Genomic DNA, 14,431 nt, shown 5'->3' with positions numbered 1-14,431 from the left:
AATTCTGCATGGAGAGTGAAGTTGCCTAGTGGTGTCTGGCTTGATGCTATGAGCTTTACGGCTATAAATACTGTCTATAAATACAGATAAATTGTTCTAGAAGGGTTTTCACTGAGTTAGCAAATAAAATGTCTCCTCTACATAGAGAAATTCAGGTCAGTGCTAGACCTGAAAGTCCCAAGCTTTGAGTCTTGGTGTAATTCTGTTATGCCCCTTTAATAACAGGTATTCAAAACGTCTACAGTGTTGAAGTGAGGAGCCTATCTATAGTACATTGTGTAAAATTCTCCCCAACAAGAATAGGAAGCCCAAAGAAAGCAAGGAAAAATAACTTGTCAAAAAAAATCACCAAACCCAAACCAAAAAAAATAAAGCAACAGTGGTGCCTGTGTCAGGACATTCTTGTCCCAAATATTTCTCAGTGAACAGAGATCTAGAAATTGCCTCTTCACCTCCAGTTATGGCTTCCTTAAGGGACTTTATCTGAGCTGTTCTTTTTAACCAACTTTTGGAGTTGGTTAATACCTTTCTTCTATTAAGTACAGGGCAGATCTCCCTTTTGAGAGAAAAAAAACAAAACACATCAGAGTCACTCAAGACTGCATCCCAGAGACCCTGGCTTGGGACAGAAGGAGCTGTGCCTGAGTGAAGACTGGCAGATAGACTGTTCATTTAAAAGAGTATCCAGGATATATTTGCACTACCCAGCATCCTTGAAGTTTTAGGAAGTTAGTGCTTGCCAGCTGAACCCCTGCAGATGACTTTGTGTACCTTTATATCGTCTGTCTCCTGCAAAGCAAAGCATGACATCTTAAGAGAAGCTATGAAATATGAGAGGGCACATGGATGGGTCAATGCATTTTGTCTCCCTTTCCACAACTAGAGTTCACTATAGTATTTTTTAATTAGTGTCTTTAAATGTATCTTCTGAATGTCACTATGTTTCATCAAAATCCAAGAAGTAGTAGAAACCTTACTTTGCTTCAATGATATTATCTGGGAATAGGTGCCAGTTCATCCTGGAGTGTGGAAGTGCACAGTGGTAACATCTGTTTGAGTATTCATGGGTTTATATTTATCGGAAAATTTTATAGTTTCTTTTGGTATTTAATTTTTATTCATATTCTTCTGATTGCATCTCCCATAGAATAACTTACTGATGCTGGCTATTCTGGCTTTTGAAGTTACAATCTACCGTCATCAAGAGTACTACAGATGTCGAAATAACCTTACCACACCTGTGACTAAAACCATTTTCCATGATATTACAAGAGCACATCTGGATGATGGACTGGTAAACTGTGTCAAATATTTCATAAACTATTTCTTCTACAAGTTTGGTTTGGAGGTAAATCACCATATATTAATTTTCTTTAGACTATCATTCCAATCCTTTTGATTGTGTCATTTTAAAATACTAGCTTGAACTATGTTTGACAGCTGGATGCTTCTTAGTCATCACTCATGTCAGACCTTGCCACAGTTGCTATCTATCTGCTAGTAGTGGTTTTCCTCTTGCTTTTCTGTGTATGTCTTATTTGTAACTCAACAAAAAGGAAAACAGATGGGACAAAGGACAGTCAACTGAGGCATACCCTCTCATGCACACACACAGAGGGAACCAGGGACTGCAGGAGCAAAAGAAGAAAGCAAGGGCTAGCTGTCTCTATTTAAACATTTATAAGCTTCTTTTCCCTCTGGCTGCACAAATGCATCGTTTTTTATTATACTTGTTACTATAGCTGTTAGCGACCTGCAGGAGCAAGAGCTCCATCAAAAGTTATTGCTGTTTTGTGGCACTGATGTAAGACAAAGTTCTTTCTTCAAAGAACTTTTCAGTAGACAAGAAACACACAGAGAATTAGAAGAGGCAGGTGCAAAGGAGTGATGCTATTTTTCTGACGATCCATGATATATCCTAAATGTCTAGTAGGTGTCTTATTTAGTTGAAGACCTACTTGTCTCTTTGCCAGCAGCAGTGGCCCAGACTGCTGGCATTTAGGCTCAGCTAATGTGTTGCTCCTATCTGCTTCACCCAGTCCAGCAGCAAAACATCAGAACTGAACCTGTCTTGAAGACAAGCTATTGCTGAACAAGTATGGCAAAAAAAAAAAAAAAAAAAAAAGAAAAAAAACTTCATCTCTGTTCTCTTACCTTTTCTGTTTGTTCACAGACACATGAAATGTAGTTTCAAAAATGTTTGTAGAAATAGTGATTTTTCACAAATTTCTGTGGCTATCTGCAGAAGGCAACTCCTAGGCCAATGCATCCCAAATCTAATTTATTTATCATTTATTTATTATTATTTAATCATAATGATGCTTTTGGTCTATCTATTAAAGACTACTACCCCTTGCTATCAATAAACAGAGTAAACTGTTCACAGCCAGTCTGAGGATTAAGAATGAGTGAAAATTAAAATTAATCATCAAGCTATTTCCTTTGGGAAATAAATTTAACCTCATCCTAATCTGAGGAGAGAGAAAATCAAAATAGTGAAGTACACTGAATATATGATTCACTATGAATTATCCACCAAGTTTGAAAACTTGCTTCATGGCACTGTGCGGAGGGATTATTTTAAAGGGAGTCAGAGAACAGAAATGCTCTGGGATGCAGAGCCTTTAGAACAATGGAGAACTAAAGCTGCCTTACAGCAGTTGACTGGATTTGTCTATAGCCCATAGAAGTTATATGGTCTAAATCCCTTTTCTTTTTGTCTGGTTCCCACGTGAAGATACGCTTTTGTTGTTGTTATTCTTAATGGTTCCTTTTCTTTTTCACATCTGTAAGTGCTATCAGAATATATAGCTGTGTAATATGTGCTTTGCTTGGCAACAATTAAACACTTCACATATAGGCTACTGGGACAACACTCTTTCCATTCTGTATCTTTAGATATTTCATAGTGGAAAACTGCTTTAGTGCTGTATTCACCTAGATGACACTCATAGAAGAGTATCGAAAATTTGGGGCATTGGGGTGGGGTGGGGAAGGTTGCTGTTGGAGCGATACGAACTGTTTTAGCATGGTGGTTTGCACAGGGGGTTTGACATGGGGCAGTCAGCCCCAGAACGTGTCCAAGCATTCTGTCAGTATCCAGAATAGTTTATCATTGTTGCATTGACTGGCCATCAGGTTGCAAATGTTCTTATGTTTCTTTACTTCTTTTCCAGACCTGTTTTCTTCTATCAGTGAACATAATTGGTCAACGAATGGATTTTTATGCCATGATTCATGCCTTCTGGCTGATTGCTGTATTGTATCGACGTAGAAGAAAAGCTATTGCAGAGATCTGGCCAAAGTACTGCTGTTTTCTGGCATGCATCATTACATTCCAGTACTTCCTTTGCATTGGCATCCCACCTGCTCCTTGTAAAGGTACGGACACTTAGCCTTTATGGACAATTACTGCTGCTTGCTTTTACAGAAAAGTGCTGGAAAATTGATAAGTATTCAGAAGAAAAGGATGAAGTAATTGTTATAAAGTACTGATTGCATTTTTGCGTGCTTCTGTCATACAGACTATCCATGGAGAAGTGGTAATGCCAACTTCAACTCCAACATCATAAAGTGGTTATACTTTCCAGACTTCATTGTGAGACCAAACCCTGTCTTCCTTGTCTGTAAGTATTTTAACACATAGTTATGAAGTGTTTACATGTCCTTTGTTTAAAACATCTGTACAGTGTAATTTGAAGCCAGCCTTTTATTTACTCTTCAGTAGCAAGTTGACATATTCTATAGGAGATTGAATACTAAGTGTGGCTTTGTATGTAGTAAAAAAATTCAAATAACTAGTAATTTCTCCACCTGTTTTTTCTGAATCCCATTTTTAACGAAGTGGCATCAAAAAGTATGAGTTATTTCCCCTTTTCTAATTTATTTCTCAATAAAAATCATTGAAGATGACAGGCAAAACCTGAAAATACATTAATGAATTTCAATTGGTGTTAAATGCATTGAAAATAGTACAGTCTTGGAAGTTCAAAGTGTGGGAAAACAGTCTGGTAACTACATTATATCACCACCACTCCTTACATCTAAGTTAATGACTGAATTTTTCCTTTCAATCACTGCTTTCTCCTAGATGATTTCCTGTTGCTGCTGTGTGCATCCTTACAAAGGCAGACATTTGAGGATGAAAATAAAGCTGCAGTACGTATTATGGCTGGAGACAATGTGGAAATTTGCATGAATCTTGACGCAGCATCTTTTAGTCAGCATAATCCTGTTCCTGACTTCATTCACTGCCGGTAAGACTGAATCTTAAACACTTGGAAAATATAGCACTTCCTTTTTGCAAAGTTTTCTGATGTGAAAGTAACTCTCACAGCTTCCAATTTTACTTGGAATTCACATTCAAATATTCATGTATGTTCCCATCTCATAATACACCTTTCACTGCTGTGTGAGACAGCAGATAGTTAGCTTCTGGGTAATCAGCTTCTGGTTTAGAAAAGGGTAGATGAAAACAAGTCTTCCTAACTCTGCTGATTGTTTTAAGCACTCCCCAGAGGGATGTTCAGTGATAAATGATACCTCTGTATCCTTGGCTGCATCAGAAGAAGTGTGGGCAGCAGGTCGAGGGAGATGATTGTTCCCCTCTACTCCGCTCTGGTGAGACCCCACCTGGAGTACCGTGTCCAGCTGTAGGGCCCCCAACATAAGAAGGACATGGACCTGTTGGAGCAAGTCCAGAGGCGGGCCAGGAAGAGGATGAGAGGGCTGGAGTACCTCTCCTATGAGGACAGGCTGAGAGAGTTAAGGCTGTTCAGCCTGGAGAAAAGGAGGCTCCGAGGAAACCTTATAGCAGCCTTCCGGTACCTCAAAGGGGCCTACAAGAAAGCTGGAGAGGGTCTTTTTACGAGAGCATGTAGTAATAGGACAAGGGGTAGTCTTTAAGCTGAAAGAGGATAGATTTAGATTAGATAGAAGGAAGAAATTTGTCACTATGAGGGTGGTGAGACACTGGAACAGGTTGCCCAGAGAGGTGGTAGATGCCCCATCCCTGGAAACATTCAAGGCCAGGCTGCATAGGGCTTTGAGTAACCTGCTCTAGTGGGAGGTGTCCCTGCCCATGGCAGGAGGTTGGAAGAAGATGATCTTGAAAGTCCCTTCCAACCCAAACCATTCTATGATTCTATGAAATTTGCCTGAAAGCGTGTATTCCCTCCATGAATGGCCTATGGGGCAGTATTTATGGTGGACTTTAGCATTCAGGTGGCTTCCCCAAAACATGGGCACGTTAGCAAGAATCCATTGTTGTCTGAACTTGTGCATGTGCATGTTTAATCCCACAAAGTCGTCAGTCATGTCCTGATGAGTAGTTGTCTAAGTACAATCAAAATAATACTCTAATACAGAGACTGTCCTTTGTGCTATTTCATCTAAGCACAAAAACCTTAAAGTGTCTTGGAAGGACAACTGACGTGTCTCCCTGTTTCTCAATATTGCATGTAATGTTGTTCAAGAAGGTGAACAATATAAAAGGGGGCAGAGCCTGAGGCGGTCTCTTCTGGATGGTATTCAAACCATAGAGCCATTCCTATGTGATCATTTCAGCAAACACGGATTAGCTCAGCTCTTCTGAATTGTGCTGGGCATATTCTTAACTGAAGTTGTCTCTGAAAGTTTGATGCAGTATTACAAGAATAAATAGGAAGATTGAGATTTCTTAGCTATTGTGTTTTGTCGAGCTAGGTGTTTGTTTTGTGAATGCACATTACCAACAGATGTCTGAGTGTGAAAGGAAAAAAAAAAGAATTGAAATAATGTCTAGCAAAATCTCCCTTTTGCTGATAAACTATTTTACAAGAGAAGTGCTATCACCCGAAGCCCTTCTCAAGATCTTTAAACTGATCCTGCTGTTTCTGTTAGAAGTGATGGCCAAATCTATCTTGAAATAGCTTTGAAGAGGAGACCATTGAAACACATCCAATTGGCTCATTTGTCCATAAATTTATAGTCACTTCTGGGGTGAAGAGTTCTCCCCCTTGAGTATTTCCAATCTACATAGTGGACCCAGTGCTCTACATCCAGTAAAATAAGCAAAAAGAGAGAAATCATAATCTCTGTTCAAAATGCTCCAGCAAGTGGGGATGCTTTCCAATAGACACCTGCCAAACAGGGCTTGGTTGAGGGAGGGTTGCCTGAGTTTTTTTCTTGCCACTGTGGTGTTTCCATCTTAGCAAAAGCTAATACAGCAGTTGCATCAGGCACACTGATGTGATTGGTCACTAGCAAAGACCATCCCTGCTGACATGGTTGCTGGCACAAATAAAAAATCAAATTTTCCCTCTTTAGTCCAGAAAAAAAAATTGTGAAAAAAATTCACTAACGATGAGAATGTGTTTTAAGGCTATCTTCGGAAGGGCAAAAGAGGCAAGAAAATCACTGCTTTTTATGCAGCCACTTTTGGCACCTTTTCAAAGTTCCATGGAACCTGATAGGTATTTCTGGTTGTCTGTAGAAGGTATTCCCAAATGGCCAAGCATGAAAAGTTTGAAGCACAGAGGATGTTCTTTGAAGATTTTGGATGGGAATCAGAGTCAGGTTTATAATGGAAAGCAAAGTCCAAGCTGAACTGGCCTGCTGCCTCTCCACAATCCTTTGGGTTAAGTCTTGTGTTTTGGTTCGTATGGATGGTATGGATCAGCTTGAAGTCATTGGTGGCATCACATCTATTTAAGCACACTGCTTGGCATGTGCTGACAAAATAGACCTATGTATAGGTGATTAACAATATGAAACCATTTAATTGGGAGTTTACAACTTGTATTAAGCAATAAGTAATATTGGTGGTGGAGAGTACCAAAAAAAAAAACCAGAAAATCAGTCCCATTAGTAGTGGTGAGCTGAACAAATAAACTGGGATCACTTTATAATTGTTCCAGCTAAATATAGAAATCTGTGCAACTATTTCATGTGATAGTTTTATGTTGTGTGAATAAGTAGAATGAAAAGAACAAGGCAGAGAAAGAAACAGAACAGGGACATTTTTTGTTTGAAAAATACATCAAATGAATAGAAAACCTATTAATTTCAGGAACAGAGGAAATTCCTGTTTATGATATCCTTTCTTGTAGATGCTTGGGTAGGTAAGCTGTAACTGCCTTTTTTTTTTTTTTTTCATTTTTACTGCAAGCTTCCTGAATCTGTAATGGGAACATACTTGTAGAAAGGTGTATATAGGTATAAACAGACCTTCCTTTAGTATGAGCTGTGTAATGTATCTTGTGTTGTTGATGAGGTGATGAGGTCTTTCCTTTCTTTGAGCCCTTAAGTATCTCCTTCAATGCTTTCACTAAAATGCAGATTTTCCCAGGCTTTAGATGATGTTATTTTTGAGAGGTTGCACTGTGTATATGCAATCTTAAATGCCTAATTTGCTTCAAAGAAGCAATGACTGGACAGTCTCTTAGAGTGACTGAATCTTTTATTAGGGATTATAAATCTTTAAAACGAAGGACTTTCAAGCTCTGGAGAATTCACCGAAGATATACCTCAGAAGAAAACGTATGTATCTGGCCTCCGTCCAAGACAATTTGGAACTGAAAGGACTTGTCTAAAAACATTTCTTGCACTTTGCCACTAAACTTTCAGAATGGTCTAATTATTTAGTAACATGGACAAGAAGTTGCTTCAAAGCTTATCCAAGCAAGTGAAATGAAAAATGGCATTTCTCCAGAAGTCAGTCAGAAAGAACCAAACAAATAAGTGGAGAGAACCTGGTTATGAATAAATTACAAAGCAAAAAAGAAGTTAGTGCTTAGTATTCATGTGTTTTCTGAGAAGCCCGGTGTGCATTTACTGCCATGTAAAAGAAGTGGCTGTTGTGGACTGAAGCACCCTTTCTGATGTGTCTCTTCCCTTGAGAAGATGCCAGTTGGTCCCTGTTCTAGTAGGCATGGATAAAAAGCTTTTAACTGCAGCATAAACAGTGGCAGAAAAAGAACATTTTTCCAAATCCGTAATTTTCTTCTCTCTGGAGAAATACTTGAGCTCAACAATGATAAATACAGTCTAAGGAAGAGATTTCCTGAAATTTCCACCCCCAGATTTCTCAGGGGATATGTGCTTGACCCCAAGGGAGAGCACAAGCAAAGGCCTTTGAAACAGAAATAAAAATGAAGAACAGAAGCAGGAACTTTTAAAATGAAACAGGATTTAAAGTGACTTCACTGAGGATAATCCTTTCCCACAGTCTCTAATGCTGGAAAATCCTTGTTTCAGTTCCCAAGCAGTTTTCAGATGTTCTCCTCAACGTTGACAGGGGAAAAAATTGGGATTGTAATCTACTTTTTTCATCTTAAGAACAGAAACAATATTAACAGCCAGTCATTTAACTGTCCCCTTTAGTACCTGCACCCTGGGAACCATCACCAGGTGAGTCAGGTGAAGTCTCTCAAAGCAGCTGTAATGCTTGGAGCTACACTTCTTCTAACTTAAGTTAGTGAGAGAGGATCTGCAAATCATCATTACAGGCTTCCTGTCGTATTTGTTGTATAAAGCAGATAAACATTTTGTTGCTAATAAAATGAGCCTCAAAAATAGAAGCAGGAAGGAAGGACCTTACCGGTAAGAGAATGAGAGTCCTGGGAGAGGGCTTGACAAAAAAATAGTAGGGGATAAGACCTAGAGAATCCACAACACTAAATTTGAAGAAGTCTATTGAAATAAGGCAGCTAATTTTCAGAAGGTTCGGTGTTGCTATTGGCAAAGGGAAAATTAATGAAGCTGCTTTCTGAAGGCTGAAATGCAGCTACAGTGCTTTGGGGATGGAGGCTTGGTGAGCGATTAGCAATGGTGGGATTAAAAGGGGAAACGAACTGTGATGTAGGATCACACATGCTGCTAAGCACGTAAGGAATAGGAGATAGGGAAGAGAGGAAAGAAAGAAGAAATTTGGGGAGTAGAGGTCACCTACAGAATGCATATATATAGGGATAATATGCCTGGAGGGGAGGAAGAGGGCAGTCATCAGAAGAGGGCTGTGGGAAGAGCTTTGGAGTTATATGGAGATGGGTAGCCACACTCAAAGCAAAACATGTGGCTGATGAGGGAATGCAATGCAGCGAAATAACAGCAGGTCCTCCAGCATGAAGAAGCATTGAGTTGTACGGGTCAGTGCAACAGCACAATCGGCTTTCACCACTGTGTAAGCAGAAGTTTATTCTTTCCCTGAACTTCAAAGTGCTGGCTGAGGACAAACACCTTTCCCCAAAGGGGTTACTCACTGCAGCATCAGCACCTCTCGGCGCCTGCAAGCAGAGGGCTGGACACTAGACAGGCCGCAGCGCAACACATCATTGAGCATGCTGGGAAAACAACTACACCTAGAGCGATCTTTTTGCAACAGGCTGGATTGTATTACAGTTAAAAATTAATACCTGTGGAAATAAAATATTGAAGCAATCATTATAAGACTACTAAAGCTTTAGTAAAGAAAAGCAGATAATTTCATATGGAGAGCCATCTGAGGTTACAATAGCTTTGATGGATGGGTGGAATGAACTTTCCAGACTTTATCTTCCTTGGTTTTGAACAAAGTGATATGATAGGTTTTTCCAAAATGCTATCCAGAGTATCAGTGGGTTCTGCTAACGACACAGTTGGCAAATCAACATTTTTTTATTTTTCATTCATCTTCCATGTTTATTCTGTGTAATTTTGCATTCAGACATTATCATGCTACAAAAAGCCATAGTTTGATGCTCTTGGTACACTGATGTAGTGGCTAATCTTCCTCAGATGTGTGGCTGTGTTCCTGGACCCCAGCTACACACTCTCACCTTTGCATTCATCACACCAGCAGTGGGTTGGTTCACAGGCTGAATGGGCAGAAAAGTGTCCTTCCTTCTGTCCTCTCCCCAAAACTAATAGGCTTTTGCAAATTTGCTTCTTGAAACCAATTCAAAGAAGCAAAGCCAAAAGAAGGGGCTGGAATACAGAGCTGAGGGCATGAAGGAGAGTGGGACTGTCCCCTTGGGAAGCAGCTGCTCAGATTTCCTAGGTGTATTGTCAAATACCACATCCTGAGGGTGGCCTCTCCTCTCTGTGACTGGATGTAGATTTAAAGACCACTTAGAAGATGAGGTTTGGAAGGTTTACATGGCATTAAACTAATGATCTGTGTGGTCTGCAGTGAAAGCACAAAATTATGGTATATGCTATCCAAGAGTAAGCATTTTCTGCTGTCTTTTGAAGAAGTTTTCAGAGGGTAAGCACCCTTACTGACCTTCTGGGTTTGTGTAGGGTCTTTTTAGCTGTTGGGGTGGCTTTTTGTTTCAGCCTCCCACTGTTGCATTGTAATCTCCAGAGCAAGGATCTGAAACTCCTCACTTCCAAACTTTCTGGGGTTTCAGGCAGAATTTAAAGATTTGCATCTGAGAATGTATCAAGTGATTTGAGAGGCAGTATGTTGAGAACTCCCCTGGCAGGACACATCTTCATTCCTGCTCTTACAGCACTTGACCTACCTACATCATTATAAACAATTAATGAAAATTAGGGGGATGTATGACTCCACACTGTAACAGACAAGGAGATTTGGCATATTACAACTGAAGGAAGTGTGATTTCAAGAATATTTTTATCTACCCAGGACTACTCGAGTGTAGTTCTGTCCATTGTGTTCAATGTAGTATTGTTCTTAGGCCAGCACAGAGGTGCCTGGGATGGTTGGTGGTATTCATTGGTAAGATGTGCCCTGGATGACTTGTTCAAACACCATTTTGTAAGAATTCACTCCAAGGTGAATTCTTTGGAGACATTTTTATGGTTGGGCTTACTTGTAATTCCATATTTTTAGAAATCAGAAAGATTTCCATCATTAAGAACTACATCATTTGTCACTTGCTACAGTTGTATTGCCTCCTGCATTTTGAGATGCTTTTCTTTAAATCCTGTATTGTTGTTCGGTTTGTTTAGAGATATCCAATGCTATTATATTTAATGTATGTTTTGAAAACAAGAAGAATGAGCATATTTAATATCTTAGATGACTGCTTAAATGTAGCAAATGGTTAACATTATACTGAAAAAAATAGCTAAATTATTGTTTTCCTTTTCATATTCTCTGTAATTTCCAGAATTTTTAATCTGAGAGTGATATTTGCTGTTGGACTGCAACTCAACCATGTGTATAAGTTGGAAAGTTTGGATCCAGCCAGCTCCAGTTGTCTTTAAGAGTCAGAGCCCATTTTTATTGAAGAGTATTGAGATATTCTTCTTTGTTTGATCAATTCAGTTCCATTTTGGACTTTTCTCAAAAGATGCTGATGCATTTTGTTGGTAGCAGAGGACAAGATTTTTGAAATATTGGAATTGTTAGAGCAGTGTCAGGAAGGTGATCTCTTCCTAGCCATCCCGCACATCAGTAGTTATTATTAAAGGAACACCAAATATTATGGTCATTTTTTTCTGGAGGAACAGTGAGAACACCATTTCCAGTTCATATTAAGTTAGTGAAGACCTGTTCAGGTGATCTTTTCCACTTCTTTATTTTCCCAGTGTGTATAGATTCTTTGTTAATGTTTTATCACCCCAAACCCAGTAGCATCTCTTGAGCCTTGACATTTTTAGATTTCACAGGCAGTAGTCCATAAATTTCTTAAATGTTTGTGGGAAATAAACATAAAGGGGCTTTCTCGTTACCTTTCGCTAAATGCCTCTCTGGTTGGCTTCTGCAAGTGAAATGTATAATACAGGCCTATAAATGTAGGACTATAAATACATGCTCCTAGAAAGTTCTGAGCCTGAGAACATCAAGCAGCAGGGGCCTTTTTATGTGGCTTCATACAGTGCATTTAGTTCATTTACTCCTTACATGGTTTGGCTTAGGTATATGTGTACTCCTATGGTGCTGTCTCCCTGCCTGGTTTCCTGACAAATGTAGTTTCACAGTCTGGGTGAACAGACCCTGAAAACACAGTTACATCTGGAATCAAAATACTAAATGGGGGGAAACCAAGAATTAGTTGGTTTTGCAGTGTTTAGCTATATGTAGTATTTGGTATTACCTTTGGCAGATATTCTTATTTGAAAGCTCACTGAGTCAATATTAAGTCAAGATTTTAAGGAATCTGAAAACACCAAATTGTTTCTCACTCTGCCACTGTGGACCAGGCTGATTTCAGATAGCTCTGTCTCGTAGCTTCCTGGCAAATGTTTCAGTAAATTTTATCACATTTACATTCTGTAGAAACCTTTTGCCCCTCAAAACTTTTACAGTTGATCTTCATTGGAGAAAGATATTTTTAGCAGCTGTCTTTGAAAACTAGGCTTTTAACCAGACAGAATTCCCTAGTAGTCATCAATAAATACAGAATTGTTTGCAGTGGAGTACTGTAGCTGGCTTTTGAAGATAAATTTGCTATAGCATTGCTCAGATTTCTTAAAAGTTGATCTCAGATAGCTTTTAAATTGCCTATGTAGCATTGCCAGATACTATCACTCTATCATGAAAACTGGTGAGAACATGTTTTTCCCCCCTTTCATGATACAAGGCTTGACCCTGCATGATGCAAAGTGCCTTGAATGGGTGTGACCAAGGTGCTTATTCACATGAATGAGTGAGAATTGAGTATATGAGCCAGACAGACCCGTGAGTGAGCTAGACCCCACTGACCTTGGTGTTAGTCTTAAGCAGGTGCTCGAACGCTGAAGTGGAGTGAGAATGCTCAGCAGACCTTAGGCACAAGTGTTGGCCAGTAGCACAGGCAGAGGAAAGGTAGCACTGTCCTCAGAAAATGGTAACTTTTTCTCCTTCTTTTACTTCCAGGTCCTACTTAGACATGTATAAGGTGATAATATTTAGTTACCTCTTCTGGTTTGTGCTTACTATAATCTTCATAACGGGAACCACAAGGATCAGCATATTCTGCATGGGCTACTTGGTAGCCTGCTTTTATTTCCTTCTTTTTGGTGGAGATCTGTTGCTGAAGCCCATCAGGAGCATTCTGCGTTACTGGGACTGGCTGATTGCCTACAATGTCTTCGTGATCACAATGAAGAACATCCTCTCGGTAAGTAGCTGCTGCCTCTCCTCTGCCCTCAGCGCTTTGGTTTCATTGGAAGTGTGCACAGTGTGTTGAGTGGTCATTAAAAATCCTTTTTCAGGACCACAGCCTTCTGCAAGCACAAAGCAGGCTCCGTTTTAATGCAGGAACTGCAAGTGCATATCCAGGGAATGGTAATGCATATACATTATAGGAAAATGTGCGCCCTTGTATTCAGTCAGGCTCTGTGAAAGCTCACAAGCTATTTTCAAAGGGCCAGGTTCTGGTTTCTTTGCCTAGTAAAGTCTCTCCTTAGAAGTCTTGTGAAAATCGCAGTGGAGTGAGAAGTGAGTAAGAAGTGCAAGATTAGTCATACAGTCGATAAATAGTGCACATTTAATTAAACCTTTTCTTTAAAACTAGATTTTTCAGGCCTAGTGCTAGATGCAGTTGTTGTGTGATCTAATGTAATTAGTGAAGTTGACTACAAAATTTCAAACTGTGTTCCTGTTTCCTTTAGAACTAGTGTGAAATTCAGGTGAAAACAGATATAGTTGATAAATAAATGTCAAATTACAAAAATTTACAAAAAAGACCTACAAAATAGTAAAGTTTTTTGTACATTAATTAACTCTTTAGAGTGGATTCTTGCAGTGGCACTGATAGGTGATTGAGACAAGCCAGTAATTTAAATCTTTTTGAAAGACAAATTTAGATTTATTCCTAGCAATTGCTTTTTAGCTTTGAACATTTTTAGTGCTGGACTGAAAAGAGAAGACATTTTTCTTTTTACATTTATATAAGTCACTGTACTGAAATAAAATTGATTTATGGGTGGTTTGAATTTGCAAATGTTCTAAATGCTTACATATGTGCTTCATTTTATGCTTGGGAATTCAGTGGAGCTACGCGTGTGTTAAGCTTGTCCATGTATGTTTGCAAGATTAAGTCAGTGATTTATAAAAGTTGCTTAGCTGTTGCATCGCATCGTGTGCCAGATGTATCACTTTCTCTGCAAACACACAAACAAAACCCACAAACCTCATATCTCACTGATATCAAAAGAACAAATTCTTGCTATTTAAAAGTGATGTGTGTCACTGGTAAAGACCCTCTTTTTTCTGATCTCTGTTGTACTAATGAGATACAACACAGCCAATGGCAGTCACAATTTTCTCATGTAATGTAAAGAAGTGCAATACTTTTCTTATCTTTATTTCTGCTCTGTTTTGTTATATGAAACTGTTCTTTTACTTTCCAGTTAGGAGCATGTGGCTACATTGAATCATTAATTAAGAATAGTTGCTGGTTGGTTCAGGCATTTAGCCTGGCTTGTACAGTTAAAGGCTACCGTATTCGTAAGTATAGTTCATTTTTCTTCATAATTTTCTATAAATAAAGAATCACCTTCAAAATATTCTAGCATATTT

At 39.0% G+C, this 14,431-nt stretch overlaps 1 protein-coding gene across 1 annotated transcript in view; it reads left to right on the top strand.

Moving 5' to 3' along the window:
- PIEZO2 (piezo type mechanosensitive ion channel component 2) overlaps positions 1 to 14,431 on the top strand; it is a 325,545-nt gene that overhangs the window by 253,618 nt on the left and 57,496 nt on the right. The window contains exons 24-29 of the mRNA XM_074146852.1: positions 1,148 to 1,348; positions 3,177 to 3,381; positions 3,525 to 3,626; positions 4,091 to 4,256; positions 12,785 to 13,028; positions 14,263 to 14,359. Coding sequence (XP_074002953.1) covers positions 1,148 to 1,348; positions 3,177 to 3,381; positions 3,525 to 3,626; positions 4,091 to 4,256; positions 12,785 to 13,028; positions 14,263 to 14,359 — 1,015 coding nt within the window. The remainder of the gene's footprint in view (positions 1 to 1,147; positions 1,349 to 3,176; positions 3,382 to 3,524; positions 3,627 to 4,090; positions 4,257 to 12,784; positions 13,029 to 14,262; positions 14,360 to 14,431) is intronic.

Source organism: Numenius arquata, chromosome 4, assembly GCF_964106895.1.
Source record: "Numenius arquata chromosome 4, bNumArq3.hap1.1, whole genome shotgun sequence".
NCBI classification, from domain to species: Eukaryota; Metazoa; Chordata; class Aves; order Charadriiformes; family Scolopacidae; genus Numenius; species Numenius arquata.
The sequence above is the reverse complement of the archived record's forward strand: the minus strand, read 5'-3'. Positions and strand labels throughout refer to the sequence as shown.